Here is a 15,985-nt window from a genome sequence, read left to right on the forward strand (position 1 = left end):
GAGAATTTTATTTAATATTTAATAGAATAAATTATATTCATATATATTAATTTTTAAAGTCAAAATACATATACTTTAAAGATTATTTAAATCAATTTAGAGTGAAAAATTAATAGAATATTTAATAAAATAAATTATATTCCTATATATTAATTTAAAAATTCAACTATAAAATGTTTACAGCATAAAAATAAATTAGATCTTATTAAAATAAGCAAATAAAACTCAAGACCCTCCATTAACACCCCTTAAATATTACTGAAAAAACCATATTCCACATTAATTGAAACTACAACAGCTCTATCAATGTGGAAAAACACTTGATTACCGCTCTGCTGCGTGCTGCTTGGACATATAATTCGCTGTTAATGATTATTTAATAACTATATTTAGGCTACCAACTTGTCGCCGCCGCCTTTACACCATTTGTTCTTTGGATGAGCTCACCTCGAACGATTAACCACAGATTACCCAGGATGGAGCTGGTTTGAAGGCACTTTCACCCGCGAGAATTACTGTTTTCTTTAATTTATTTCGCTCACTTGCTGCGCACTTAATTTCCTTGGCGTACACCACTGCGTATGCTTAACGTTTTGCCAATGCAGTCAATTGGAATAATTTCCGGAGCAATTTCTGCTGCCGTTGCATCAACAGTTTCAGAATGCGTTGCACCGCTGTAGCCGTTGTAGTGGATTGATTTCTACCTGTGAATACCCAGAGGTGTTGTGGTTGAGAGAGAGAGGGGTTTTTCAGGGGGTTTCTCAAGTGTTTAGTAGGGTCTTGTAAGGGTGTTTTCTGGTGACTATGTTTGCTTTTCTCTGCTTTGATCTGGTTTTGTGTTGATGGCTTCTTGAGAAAGCTTGACTTCAAGGTTTGTTTACTAGAAAAGACCACAACAATGGGGGTAAAGATGTGGCATAAGAAATATGGAAAAAATATGCGTCTAGCTTCTTGGAAAATTTTAATAAACAGGCTTTTGGGAAGCAAAATTTAAACCACAATTTATAGAAAAATTATAAAAAACCTCAAAAGTATAATTTAATATCTGTAATACTTTCTTTTTCTATATTATAAGGTAAAAGACTGGCAAATTGAATTAAATTCCCCTATATAAGGGTGGGCTTTGGTCTGAATCACCATGCGAATGGTAAACAAGAAGGGGCTTAAGTTGTTCTTCGACTGCCTGCTGTGAGACCTCCAGACCTATCTACCCACCAGTTACATGAACTGTTATGATGGAGGGCTTTTTGCAGGACGGAATACAGGAAGAAAATATACATAAACAGACGTTGTCAGTCTCAGACAATATAACAAGCTATTTATATGCATTAAATAATCAGAATTTATTACCAAAACTCATAGGTAATGCACAATAGAATGGGGATTAAATAAGGCAGCTAATGTGATATAATTTATATCATTTCCAAACTATTAAATTGATTATTTGTGTATAAATTCTTTTTATTAAACTGTTTAATGATGAAAAGTGAGGAATAAGTTTGCTGTCTCATAAAGTCTTTGAACAAAATTCAATCTCTCCTATCACCTCAACACACTCAACGCTCCACGCTCGAAACCTTCGACACGAAACCGAGAAACCGAACCGAGAACTGTGACCGGAATGCCAGGCGATCGACGGACGCTGGGCGTTTTAAAGCGCCTAAAACCGACTGAGAGTCTGGGCAAGATCCGCACGAAGATCTGAAGACGTTCCTCCTGGCTCGACAATTGCACGGAAAGTGAGCAATGAATTTAATTTAAGCAGCAACCGGGCACATTTCTTTGGCTTTGTTTCTGCCGCATTTCGTTTTCACTTTGCCGCAAGGGTTCTCTAGTTCTCTAGGTTCCCTGGGTTCCCCCAGTTCTCTGATTCTCTAGGTGCTGTTGCGCGCTAATGCGACAGCGAAAGAGCGAGAAATCGTCGTGACGCCAACGATAGTGAAAATGCGTCAAAGAAAGAACCTCCGCCTGTCTGTCGGTCTGACTGTTGTGTCTGCAAAAAGCCTATATATTAAACCCAAAGCCCTCACCTCGACCCCTTCATCGTTCTTTAAGACAGAGCACAGCCGAAAAACAAACGACAATTGTTTAATGCACTTTGACACACTTTAAATCTCTGGGAGAATTGCCTTAAACAGACACGAATGCCAAAATAAGTGAATTGATACAAAGATCAAAGAAAGAAAAGGGAGACGAATTTGAGATACTGTAGAAATATGTGGAATATTTGAAGTTGAAGTTATAGTTATAGTTGACATTAATCGATTTTGTATAAAGAAACATTTTATGAGTTTAATGAATATAAACACAAATTTAAACTTAACCAGTATTATTATTAAATGATCACTGAACCCTAATCAAGCTGTACTGCTTGATACCCATTTATTTTTACGTTCTCCCCCTGGCGCTCAATTTCAAGTAACTGATTGTTCTGTTTGTTGCCCTCAACTTGCGTGATGCTCTTGTTGTGGTTGCTGATGATATTACAAACTTAAGTGGAAAATTGCAAAGCCCGAAGGGTGCGAGAAAGCAGCGACAAGCTGAGAAAATTACGCATACGCCTCGTGGCGCTGCCAGCAGCAGCAGCAAACAAAGATGAAACACTTTTGCATATTTTCCGATTTGTCATTTTAATTAGAGCGTGCTGCAGGTGCACGGGGCATGCTTTACATATTTGCTGAAAATAATGTAAAAAATTAAAATTAGCCCATCTTGCTGGCTTCCTCAAATTATAGGCCCATTATAGGGACAATTTCCATAATACATGAGCCTGATTCCTAAGTGGCGGGGTTATTGCGTGCCGGTTGGGATCAGGGACGACGACGGTGTGGTTGTTGTAAGTGGGAGCCCCCGCTAAAGGTTGCCTTACATAAGTCGACGATAGAGCCAAAGCCGAAAGCCAATTAGGGGTCAGTAGGTGGAAAGCGCCAGCAGGAAGAGGTGGAACAGGAGACAAACACAGACAGGAGACGTCATCGCCAAGTTCTAAAAATTGCAATTTGCCGAGGGAAGAACACTGGGGAAAAAATGATGTAAAATTTAAATTAAATTTTTAAGGAATTAATAAGAAAAGTCGAGCCATCTATTAATTGATTCTCAAAATACAATAGGTATTATTATCATTTGTTGCTCTGAATATTATTAGATTTTAAAAATAGATGGTGAAACTTTGGTAAAAAGGGTGTAATAATGATTTACCGGAACAATAAGTGTCCATCTCTGTATATACCAGTTTAATCCAATCCAGTTGATTTTAAAAATACAAACTTAAAAGGTTAAGCTATTATTAAAGGTTAAGCTATTATTATTATTAATGATTTGTTGTACCTGTAGCCCCCTTAGCTATAAGTACATAAACCTAAGGGGGTTTTATAATTAATATTTTATGATAAACCCAATATGGGAGTCTTGTTTTTTTGCGTCCGTGCATCGACTGGCGGGCAAAGTCACGCGGGTCTGAGGGACGCCTGCACCTGACCCACTCAACCGCTCGGATTTGGACTCGGATTCGTGTTTTGGGTACTTCGGGCACGTTGCGAGTGGATTTCCCAGCGTTGCGCGAGGAGAGTAGATTTCGATTTCCCTGGGTTTTTCATCGACTCTCAGCGAGCAGTGCAATGACACCGCTGACGCTGAAGACAGCTGTCTTTGTTTACGACCCGTCTCTTTCTCGCGCTGAGACGGAAGAAGCGGCTGTTGCTTCGCTTTGTTTACGATGCATCCCGCTCGCACACTCTGTTGCTGTCCCGCTTGCCCACTGCCTGGCTCTCTCTTTCGCACTGCTCATGCGCCTCACGGTAATTTATGGCAGCGATTTATGGTTTTCCTTCTTATTATAGCTATCCTATAGCAGGGTTTTGTCTTTACTAAAAGAAAGCTATAAGCTATAAGCTATAAGCTTTAATTTTTGTACAGGTTGCTGGGGCAGCAACAGCTGTCCTTTGTTTACAACCGGCAAATGTGAAAGAGAAGGCTAGAGAGTGCCAGAAAGAGACGCAAGAAAGGGGAGAACAGAGAGCCAACTCGGAAAAAGTTGAAACAGGTTGAAGGCTTCGAAATTGATGCTGTTTTTCGGCTATAAAAGAAGTCCTTCCACTGCCAGCGCTCATCAGTCTGCATTTTCACACATTTCCCGGCGGCTGTGGCGGTTTATATTGTGTTCGGGTACAGTGATCACTCGCTTGAAAAGAAAAAAGCTTACAAATATGTAAAAAAAAATATAAACTATGTATTTAAAATTTGGTTCAATTCAACAATTCATTGATTTCAATAAATTAACAAGCTTAAATAAAGCCCCTATTAAAAAATTGAGTATATATTAAACTAAGTATAAATTAGCTTGAAAATCTTCAATAACTTCAAAATATGGTTTCCAAGAATAGGTTACAAATATTTTTTAAAACTCCCAGTTCTGACATTTTATCTAAAAGTTTCTACTTGCAGAAAAGATTTAATATTATAATATTTTAAACGAATTTTCCATGACTTAAAAAAATATATTTAATTTACAATTTTTAAATTGATTTAATATCACTTTTCTTTTTAATCCTTGATCCTTTATATATTTATTTATAAATTTAAAATTGATAAAAACCATCCTCATACGTGTAAAGTTCCCATAACCGAGCACTCACTGTACTCAAAAAAACGGGAAATCAAAACCCCTGAAGCTAAGTCAGAAAAACCAAAACACACGACTGTCAATCAAAGGGAAAAATCGAGTTAAAACTGCCGATCGCGAGGCAAATCGAATGAAGTTCAATTTCGATTCAGCCCAAAACAAAAAAAACACAAAGCGAATGCGGATTTACGGGAGGTTTGGTGGTCGCACAGCTTTGGGCCAGGCCAGCCTTCTGGCTAATTTAATTTGGTGAAGCGGGGAGGAGGAAAAAATGTCCAAAAACGCGGGGACCTAATCCAATTAACCGGGGCAGGAGCGAGAGCACATGCAAATTATCCGATTCTGCTCCGTTCTTAATTAACATTTAAAATGCTTCAGTTTCCTTTTTTTGTGTGAAACCTTTTTGCGCGAAAAACCACCCGCCGACCGCAGCTGTGGTGAGAGTCAGAGGAATATATGTGTATATATATCCATACTGAAAAGTTGCAGAAATGTTAAATATTTGCAACACCTGAAAAATTGAATATTTTTCATTAAAAAGTTGAAAGTTTCCCGACGGCAGCGGCGGGCTTTGTTTTGGGCTGAAATAGGGAGTGGGGTTGTGGTGAGGGGAAGAGCTTATCCAGGCTCTCAACCGCAGTCAATAAATAAACTTTGGAAAGTGCGTGAAAATGTATTTGCAGATTGAGAAAATGGTGAGCAGAGGGATGAGTGCGTGAGTGTGTGAGCTATGAGTCGTGACTAAGGAATACCTGTGAGTAAGGATCGATATAGATATAGAAAGTCTCTAAGGTATAGTATACCTTATATTATGTATAATTCTTAATATACTTAATTTATTATAATTTTAAATATTACCCAAAGGTATATAAAACCTACCTCTAGCTTAAAAAATAAAGAATAGAATGGAAAAATTAAGAATATAACATTTTAGAGTATTTTATTAAGCAATTCTATATAGTTTAATAACCTTTTTTTCATAGCATTTTGCCATGTCTTAAATATTTCTATTCAATTTTACAAAGTTTTTTAAAAGAAAATCATTTGAATAAATCCTGTAATGCTTGGAGTGTGAATTGAATTCCTTGAATACTTTTTATTTATTTTTTGTTACCGCTTTCCACTACCTTAGCTTCGTATTTGCACAACTTCTTCATCGCAGACAGCTTTCACTTCTTTTCTTGCTGGCAGGTGCTTTATATACATATATTCCTTGGGCCCAGCTTCCTTTCTAGTTTCCCAAGTCGTCGGCGGGAGGGATTCCTGTTTGCTTCTTGTTACTTCTTACCTTTCACTATTTGCCTAAGCTCTCTCTTCAGAGGCTGCTCTGTGCGTAGGACTGACTATGCTTCGATTATTAGTTATCCCGCCCAACGTTGCTTCCTCTTTAATTTCCCGTCTGCGGCGACTAAATCAATTTACAGGCTTCAGTCACAGAGTACCAGGAGGAGGAGGCGGAGTAGCTGGAGCAAACCGCGACAAGAAAATGGACGACAGCCGGTGGTGGCTGCTGGTGGTTTTAGGTGGCTCGATGGTGCTCCTACTCGTGGCTCCTCCTCTGCATACTGGCACGTGCTGTGGGCAGGCAGATGTGGGCTGCTGTGGGATGTCTGTTTAAAGCGCCATCATAATCAGCAGCCTCATCATCAGGACAGAATCCTCCTTCACCCACCTAGCCTGGTCATGTTGTGCTTTGTTAAAAGGATTTTCACGGATTTCCGTTGTAATTTGAAAAGTTTTTTGTGCAACTTTTTTCATTAGAATAAGGCGGCGGCGGGCCACGGGAACTGGGAACCGGGAACCTGAGAGACCTAAGGTAAAAGGGACGTGGGCCGTGTTAGTTTTTGAAGTGGCCTGCCACGAGCAGCCGGCGGAGAACAGGTGTTAATTGTTTTCAAGCTAATTTGCCCTGGCGATAATGAATTTCCTCTCCCTTACCCAAAAAAAAAAAGCTACAGCAAAAAAAAAGAAAGAAAATTATAATTAAATTGCTGCGAAAGCAACGCGGATTTTGGTAAAAGTTCAGACAAGTCTTTTACACGGCTAAAAAAAATTAGAAATAAATTTAAATAAGTCAATTAGGAAAGTTTAAAGAACTTTGAACTTAAAATAAGTGGTTTTTCTATGATTTAAGCTTTTTTATGTTTTTTTATCCCTCTTTTTACCTAGGAAAACTACACTGAATAATTTTAAAATATTTTTTTTATCCCATTAAATGATTTTAAATATTTTCTCAATTTTATTTCTATGATTTTTTTCACTTTAAATACTATTTTTGGCTTGTTTCTATACAAACTAACCCTAATAATTTTACTACCCTATTTCTGGCCCATTAAATTGTCAAAATATGATGATATCAACTCACACTCCGATAAAGGTTTTATTGCCGGCATTAAACCGGGTGAATCTAGATAGCCAGGCTCCTTGTAATGCCTCAAATACCAGTAAAAGTTGCCAGATTAAATAGAACAACATTAGTTTAAATAGAGATTTATGGCTCTGTATAGATATTAAGCCACCCATTCCGCTGTCTGTCTGAAATGAAAGGGATACACTTGTTACAAAACCAACTCCACAACTCCCCCTTACACCCAACACTTTCCAACTGTTGACTAAAAACTCCGAGGAACAATAAAGTTGCCAGTGTGTTCTACATTCCAGCGCAGTATCCTTCATCCCCCCGACAGTTAGTTCCTTTTGTCAACCTTGAAAAGGCGCGCAGGTGTGAAATGAGCGTGCGAAATGGAACCAGACCTACTCCTCTGGTACCCAGAACCTCTCCAGGCTCTGTCTGTGTGTGTGAGGGTGTGTGTGCGTGTGTGGGAGATAATTGAATTTCTGATTTTAAGTGCTACCAAGGCGGGAGACAGGGACATTAGGCAGAGGGTATAGGGTATAGAGAGAGAGCCTAAACAAAAGTGCAAATTTGCGCCGCAAAAGTATTCAGCACTAAATTACGCATACGCCATGTTGTGCCACGACAGTGGAAAGTGGCAAGCGGCAAGCGGCAACTGTGGCAAAAACTGGACCGGAACGTGTAAATTGTTTCGACTCGGTAGGGAAAGTCGACGGAAAAGCGACCACCACACAGCCAGCTGCGAGCTGCCAATTTGCCAAGTGTCCGCAAACAAAGCGAGACACGAACCAAACGAGACAAACGAGCGAACAACAAATAGTTGTCAGCAAATGGAAAAGGTTGGTCAAGACGACTGGGGAATACTCTTTTTTATGTCAAGGAATAGTAAAGGAACAACTTGGGGTACTGGATAATTTTGTAGAATATTTTTAAGTCGAATAAGAGTACTTTTGCAAGGTTAAACCTATTTTTGTGGCATACTTTTAGACAGAATTTCAAGAGATTTCAATTTCTGTGGTGATATTTTTCAATTCACCTTTTTCAATCTACCCAACAAACAAATACAAATATTATTCCTTCCATTCTCATTTGAATTCCTACTGCTGCTGCCCTCTTTCTTTATGATGTTTGGCTCTGTCTTTCCCAAAACAACATTTGATATTATAATACGGCTGTAGAGAGGTGTCCAATCTGCAAGCCGTATTCCGAGCACCCGCTTGAGAGAAGTCCCCGACAACTTCAAGTGGCATTGTAAAAAAGTTTTCCAGCCATCCAACCATCCCAGCCAGCTCTCTCGCTCATTTAAAATGCAAATGGAGGCCAGTCGCACAGAGGCAATCCGGATAAGGGGAGGATACCTTCCCCCGCCCACTCGATGCCAAATTAGTTTGCCAGCAAAGTGAGAGAAAGAAACATAAACAGAACACGGCCAATATATCGCCCATTTGGACTATAAATTATCCAGGCTATCGCTCTCCACCGGCGGGGAGGATGTCATGCTGTGGGGAGTCATATTCCGGATTTATTTTGGGCCTGGCATCATCGTGCTTCTTGTTTGCCTATAATCCGGCCTGAACTTTGGCCTTTCCTAGAGGATTGTTGGGTTGTAAAAGAGATGGGGGGACTGGGAGGCAGTCATCGCACCATCGCTAACTTCTTAAGTGCAGCGCAACTTTTTGACACTTGAAATTGAGTTTTGCGGTGTAATTGCATTTTATTTCGCCAACTTCAGCCGAGAGGGAACCCAAACAAAAGTCGCAATCCAATCCCATTCCCATTCCCGTTCCCCATTTCGTATTCCACGTTCCCATTCCCATTTCCCATTGCAATGCCATTGTAGAAATCCTCTTGGATGCTGTGTATCTCCCTGTCACTTAGCGCCCAACCAGGGACTCTGGGAGGAGGATAATGCAGAAGAAGCCGGCAGGGTGGAGAAGAAGGAGCTGTTTGTGCAAGGGGAAAAGGTGCCATCAAATTTGCATGGATGGCGCCGAGGAGGCTGAAGCTCAAGTCAAGTGGCGATAATCGCAATCTTTGGCTCTGCCCCGTAATGCGCCGCCACCACCCACTTTACAGCCACCCAGTCACCTTGCATGTGTCCCAGCAGTGACAGAAAAATTATGAGACTTTTTAGGGATTTTAAAAATAAATAATAAATATTAAGTAAAGGGGAATTAAAGTAGTAAAATTGTAAGGAATAACAATCTAAATTTGTAGGAAAAATGTGGCTAGATGGCAATTATTTTACAAAGGTCTTTTTTGTATTCAAGGAAATTTTCTACCCATTTGCTATAAAAAACCCAATACTTCCCCCAAATCACACCCCAATTTCTCCAAGTGCAACAGAGAATTGAATTGGATCATTTTCGCAAATGGATTGCCTGTCGCTGGCCAGGAGGAGGAAAGTAATGAAGGCGAGGGCGAGTTTGTGCAAACTGCAGTTTGGCAGCTCATAAAATCAACTTTTCGCCATTCCAGACCCGCATGCAGTAGTAGTTCCACGAAAGGGGAGGCGCCAGAAAATTAATTACAATTTTTTTGAATGGAAAACCATTGAAAGCAAGGGCGGCCGAGCCATGAGGAGGAAATGGATGAGGAGCAGCAATCAAATCAAATTATTTTTCATTGCAACTCAATAGGGGAAAATGTAAACGAAAACGAAAACGAGAAAAAGGGCAGTCGGAGAAGCGAAAAATGAAAATATACTCGGGGATATTATGCAATCGCTGAGAGCTGGGCTGAGGAAAAACCCCGGAAAATGTTCCGCAACAATGCCAAGTTGGACTGAGTTGCAGCCATAATTAAGAGTGTCCTCGCTGGCTGTCAGTTCAGGCCATTGTTTCATATCCTTCGCGGAATCCTCGAATGCGAATCGACAGCTGTCCTCCGTCTTCCGTGGCGCTTTATAAATGAATTTTTCATTAAAACACAGTTGCAAATTATTTAGTTCCACGTTTGGGCATTAATTTACATAATTTAAAGTTAAAACTTTTGCCTGCACAACAGTTTTCAATTGCCGCTTGTTGCTTGTTCCTGCCACCCGGAACTTCTCCTTCTCCAGTCTCCAAGTTTTCCTTTTTCATGAATGAATTTTTTGGCGCCTTTTTCATGGCGCAGACTCCAGAGCTGAGAGAGCTGCCGCCGGTTGAAGCCAGAGATTGATTGAAATCCTTGTTGAAATTGAAAGCACAGCAGCCTCCCATTGAACCAGGATGCCGCCTGGTTCAATCTACAAAAGCAGCGGCAGTCCTTCGGCTGCCAACAGTTGCGGTCTGGAGCTCGTCGCAGGCGTGTGTCGTTGTGTCGGGGAAAAAGTGCCCGGAAAAACCCCGAGAAAATTCGTTTGTGGAAATTGCAAAAGTAAATGAAACAAATTAAATTATGGCTTAAATTATGTCTACGCAAGAGGGCCATTTGAAAGGCCAATAAATTGTCATTTGTGTGTGCGTGCGTGTGTGCCAGTGTTTGTCTCAGAAATAGTGTGTGTGTGTGGCGTATACGCAATATTTATGAATGCAATTTCCTCGACTGAGCAGAGACAATGTTCTATATGCCCGCCCGGTATCGGTTTCGAGATTATTGTCAGCATCTGGCAGTTGGTCCTGGCTTAGAAACGGATCTGCATTGTCTGTGCTAATCCCTGTGGAAATCCCCCACAGCGATGACCCCCTCTACATTTTCCACACAGAGATATTGGCTGCATAACAAATCGCATCAGGCATTCTGACATGGCAGAGGAGTCCGTCCACTCTCCATATAACACCCTCTCAGGCATTACTGATTTTTTGCCCGTTTTTTCCAGCTGCTTGCAGTTTTACACACGAAATCAGCATTACAAATGCAGCCATAGAGCCAGAGCCAGAGTCAGAGAGCCAGCATTTTGCATAATTTATGTCAAGCATGAAAATAACAACTAAAAAGGCGGGTGGGTGGGCCACCTACCTTCTTACCCCTCTTCACCCTCGTCACACACATGGCCATAAATAAGTGCAGGTTTAAATACCACGGCAACAATTGTGAAATATGGCAGAATAATAGAAAGGACCAGCAGTAGCAACTGTAGCACTGGGACTAAATATTCATGTACACAAATGCACTTGGGGAAAAATATGCTAAAAGGAGAGAGAGAGAGATTTTAAATTAACCAGAAAAAATGTGGTAGAAATGTTGCCACAAGAAAAAAGAGGTGGCTATGAATTTTATATGCCCTTTTTTGTGGTTTTTTTGTAGGCTTTTTTGTTGAAAAATTATGAAATAAATCAAATTGCTGGAAATTATCAACTGCAATTGAAATTCTTGACATGTTTTTGCCTTAAATTAACTCTTGGTTTATGCTTTAAGTTTATTTATTTAGAATTTGTATTGAAATTTATAAGAATTGTGATATTTTTTAAGTGGAAAAAGGGTTTTAAATTGTATGAAAAAATTCAATTAATTCAAACTGAAGCTTCTGAGGTTCTTAGGTGGAAGTAACACTAATATTAAATTTTTAGTAATTCATTTTAGTAATTTGAAATTTTACTTAAATTTATTAGGTTTATAATTTTGAATTTATGTTTTAAATTCTTTAATTTTAAGTTTATTTATATTGGAAGTATAAGAAATTTTGAATTAAACTATAAAGAAAAAATTTGTTCAGGAATAATTAAGAAATTATTATTTAAATATTTAGAAATATAAGTTAAATATATTTTAAAAAATTAAAATAATAAATTTTTAAACATTTCTGCAAGAATTCCTCCTAAAAGTTTTATATCCTAATTTCTTATATTCCTAATTTTAATAAATTTAGTCTCTTAAAGCCTTAAATTACACCAAACTTGTAATTAAATATTTTTGATAACAGAATAATCAACTTTCCCTTCTTTTTAGCCTCTCAATTTCCCACAATTAACCCTTTTAAAGCCTCAAATAACACACAACTTTAAATAAAATTACCATATTTCCACTTTAAATAATTAAATTTGGCAAAAACTAAGCTGCCATTATTTATAAAAGGATAATCTGGCTTAATTGAAGGATTAATTATAATTGAAACCACATATGGGATGATGCTCTCCCTCTCTGTCTGCTTTCAAAGTTCAAATCAATCGAGAAACAAATTCAATTAAAACCCATATTCCCTAGTGTCTCTTCAGTATTTCAATAATTCAATGTTCCAAAAAGCTTAGCTGAGCGAAAAGAGAATCTGAACAGGGCCACAGACATCAAGTTTAATCAATTATTTTAAGCCAACACAACGCACACAAGTTGTTGTTGAGGATTAGTTACCCAGTTTGGCTAAGGAATTTCCATATTTTCCTTGCTTTTCCTGCCAGTGCATATGTACAAGTGTATAAAACATACAAAATATATACAAAACACATACAAAATATACACAAATATGAGTTGTAGTTACACGAGTAGCCGACAAGTCGAGCGAGAGCGAGCGGGTTAAGCGAAGGCGAAGGAGCTCGGAGACCAGGGCAAATGTCAACTGTAGATGCTGTGCTGGTGCATTGGGGGTTAAGAGGAGGGGTTAAGAGGAGCCTGAGCCCGAGCCCGGTTGCTGGAACCCCCTTTGGGGCGAAACAAAGGCACGGCACAAAAAAATGGGCCAAAAAGTTATTTTAAGCGAACAGCGAAAAGCGTGCGACAAGAATGAAAAAGCAGAAAGAAGGCACCACGAAAAGCCTGAAAGAAAAGCGTCCATAAAGAGGCTGCTGCTGGAGGGGGGGGGACTGCAAGTTGGTAATCTCGAAACAATTATGCATACGCGCGCATACAGAGGGAAAAACAGCAACAATAACCAAAACGTTCACTGGAAATCTGTGGCGCGTGAGCAGAGACAAAACGAGGGGGAAAAAAACAAGAAAGTAGCCCAAAAGCCCGCAATGAAAGCGCAAAATGTTTGGCCATTAGCATAAAAAATAATGGCCAAACACACACAACACAGCCCAACGATGGCTACTGAGCAAAATAGGGAGTATATAGGGAAGGACATTGGGGGAGAAGGGGGTCTCTGGGGCATGCCTGGCGTCCATTTCATCGAAGACTTCATCTTAATCCTTTTCCAACCAAACCAATTGGCGTGAAAATGCCTTTTCCTGAGGGGGGTTATGCACCCAATCATTTCGATTTTCCATTTGGCATTTAGGGGAAACCCTCACATAAAGAAAATTTAAGGTTTATACATTGTTTTTTATTAAATAAATATTACTCTTTGCTTAAAAAAGAACTTTATATATTTAAACAACTAATAATATTAAATAATAAACCAAAAACTTGTATGGTTTTTCATTAAATAAATACTATTTTTGCTTAGACACGCAAAGTATGTATTTTAAAGATGTATATAGCTTTTTTTTACTTCTTTTTTACAAAAATCCCATTTTATTTCGAGTGTATCTAATAGCCAAAATTCCACCGGCACATATTTCTCCATCATCATATTTTCTAATTTCATTTTGGGCATGAAATTCAACTGAAATAAATTGTTAAAAGGGGATTTTGTTAGCTTTACCACAAAATACATAATTAATTTGTATTTAAAACAACACAACCAACAAAAACAAAGCCAAAAGAAATCAATTAAACATATAATCAAGTGTTTCAATAATAAATCTGTGTGTTCAGTACCTTAAAAACCTTTCAATAAGTGACAATTAAAACAAAATCATAAAAAATATTTATAACAACAAATTAAACAAATAAAAACCAAACCAAACTCCACCATAAACTCAAAAATAAACCCAAATTAACCCTAAAATATAACCAAATTATCTTACATTCTTCTTCCGCTCCAAAAAAAAGGCTTGACTATAAAATATTGATATGAAATATTGAATGAAAATACCCACTTAACTTTGAGGAATCACAACAACCGCCATCGATCGTTACATGGTTTATCTATCGTGAGGTGTAATTTTTCTCCGTGTCACCCAATCCTGTCCTGTCAATCGGCTTCCCTTCACATTGCATACTTTTATGGCCACGTCCTTGGCAGGATAAGAGGATGAGGTGGAGTGTGTTGTGTGTGTGTGTTTGAGAGGCAAAAAAAGATACAAAATGCGAGCAAAAGTGAGGCCAATAAAAAGGCGATAAAATTGACGCCGATACAGGAGAGAGCAGGAGCAGGGACAGGAGCAGGGACAGGAGCAGGAGCAGGGACACGACCAGGAGTGAAGGAAAGGAGGAAGCGATAAGCGTATCCTGTCGGCAGAGTGCATAAAAAGGCGATATATATTCCCGTATTCCGTATTCCCAGTCCGGTGTGTCCTGTGTGTCCTCGCTGCAGCCTCCGATAGCCGGCCGATTCAAATGCCTTGCGGTGATTAATGGGCCATTGGCCATTGCCAACGGGATGCGCATAATTCACCAGGCCAGAAGATACGGCCCCTGCCAATGGCTGGCCATGGGTCTGGGCCTATTCCTGGCTTTGGCCTGGACCACGGCAGCGGCAGCTGGAGCCATGGAGTCCTCGGCAGAGCTCCAGGCTCTGGGCTACAGCGAGGCAATTAAGGTGCCAGGTGCCGTCTCAATTAGCACCGAACGACCGAAACCCGGAGCAGGAATAGGAGCAGGAGCAGCACAACAACAACAACAACATCCCCACGAGAGGCCCTTGGCCCAACGCTCCGAATGGAAGCACAAACGGACGAAAGTCAAGCGCCGTCAGCAGCGCCTCAACTCGCAGCACAGCAATCTCCCCGGGAGCAGCGCCTCCAATGCCACCTCTCATTACCATCACCACTACAGCAGCAACTACAACAATCCCTTGCCGGCCAACCTGCCGCCCCGGCAGCGCTACCTGAAGGTCAACCAGGTGTTTGAGAGCGAGCGCCGCATGTCCCCCGACGAGGTGGAGCGCAATCATGGCAAGATTGTTCTGCTCGGCCTCTTTGAGCTCTCCACGTCACGCGGACCACGGCCGGATGGCCTCAGCGAGTTGGGAGCGGCCACCATGGCCGTGGAGCACATCAACCGCAAGCGTTTGCTCCCGGGATACACCCTGGAGCTGGTCACCAATGACACGCAGGTGAGTGAGAAGAAGGGTTTGGGTTTGGGTTTGGGTTTGGGCTTGGCTAGACTCTAGCCAGCGCCGTTTGTTCCATTACGAAATTGAATTTTCATTTAGTGGCGCATGCAACATTAAAACTTAATAAGAAAAATCTGCAGCAGCGGCACAGAAGGAGCGAGACCAGCTGCGTCTGTGGAGGCCCTTAAAAAAAAAAAGAAGAAAAAGCTGAAATAAGAGGGGCAAATATGTCATCAACGTTCTCAGTCTTCAGGCGCTTTTATTGCGTTGAGTCGTTGCCGCTTTTGATGGGGCACGCAAATGTACAAAAGCACCAAAAGGCACTGAGAGAAAATAACTGAAACAAATTATACACAAAGTCCAAAGGAACCTCTTTCCCTTGGCTTTTCTTGCATAATTCCCTTAAGTTTTTGTTGGTTAGACTTCAAACTTCAACCTTTCTTAGATACAAATCTATGAATTCTTTATTAAAATTACTTATATACCACACCAATTGTTTCTCTCAGTGTTCGCGCATATGCACATCTTCTATAACAGACAGACAGTCATATCTGAAGCTGGGATCTCTGCTCCTTCTGTGTCTCTATCAAAGTCGACATTTTAAAAATGTTTATTGCGCCATATCGCCGCCTTTTTTATGGCGTCGAAACGAGTCGGTGAACAGCGGCCTTTGCCCTCTGTTTATATATATTTTTTTCCTTCTTAAACACCACCTCCTCCGCCATTGCTCATCCTTCATCCTGTGCTACTTCAGTGCGATCCTGGAGTGGGCGTGGATCGGTTTTTCCACGCCATTTACACACAGCCGTCGACGCGGATGGTGATGCTGCTGGGATCGGCCTGCTCGGAGGTCACCGAAAGCCTGGCCAAGGTGGTGCCCTACTGGAACATTGTGCAGGTGAGTCAGCCGACTGATTAAAATGCAAATACAACATCCACCTCCACTGCCACATCCTAATCGGGGCAATTTCTCAAAAATCTAATCAACTCA

The 15,985-nt window shown here is 40.3% G+C and overlaps 1 protein-coding gene and 2 long non-coding RNA genes across 7 annotated transcripts in view; 2 read left to right on the forward strand and 1 right to left on the reverse strand.

Annotated features, from left to right (window-relative positions):
• Positions 1 to 15,985, forward strand: part of LOC138928012 (uncharacterized) — a 162,624-nt gene that overhangs the window by 117,635 nt on the left and 29,004 nt on the right. The gene's annotated exons all lie outside the window — the stretch shown is intronic.
• Positions 1 to 15,985, forward strand: part of GABA-B-R3 (gamma-aminobutyric acid type B receptor subunit 3) — a 28,146-nt gene that overhangs the window by 3,146 nt on the left and 9,015 nt on the right. For 3 of the 5 annotated variants that reach the window (XM_070285158.1, XM_070285164.1, XM_070285163.1), the window contains exons 2-3: positions 13,770 to 14,994; positions 15,749 to 15,892. In XM_070285158.1, the coding sequence (XP_070141259.1) occupies positions 14,320 to 14,994; positions 15,749 to 15,892 (819 nt within the window). In that variant the 5' untranslated portion in view covers positions 13,770 to 14,319. Of the gene's footprint in view, positions 1 to 4,162; positions 4,208 to 10,244; positions 10,338 to 13,769; positions 14,995 to 15,748; positions 15,893 to 15,985 lie in introns of those variants that run through there. The other 2 variants (XM_041775994.2, XM_017173421.3) reach the window with 2 other exon arrangements.
• On the reverse strand, positions 2,647 to 3,455 carry LOC108078957 (uncharacterized). Its single transcript, XR_001770844.3, has 3 exons — positions 3,328 to 3,455; positions 3,199 to 3,266; positions 2,647 to 3,016 (listed from the first exon to the last, which is right to left on the reverse strand). It is a non-coding gene; the product is annotated as an uncharacterized lncRNA (long non-coding RNA).

This window comes from Drosophila kikkawai, chromosome 2L, assembly GCF_030179895.1.
Source record: "Drosophila kikkawai strain 14028-0561.14 chromosome 2L, DkikHiC1v2, whole genome shotgun sequence".
Classification (NCBI taxonomy): Eukaryota; Metazoa; Arthropoda; class Insecta; order Diptera; family Drosophilidae; genus Drosophila; species Drosophila kikkawai.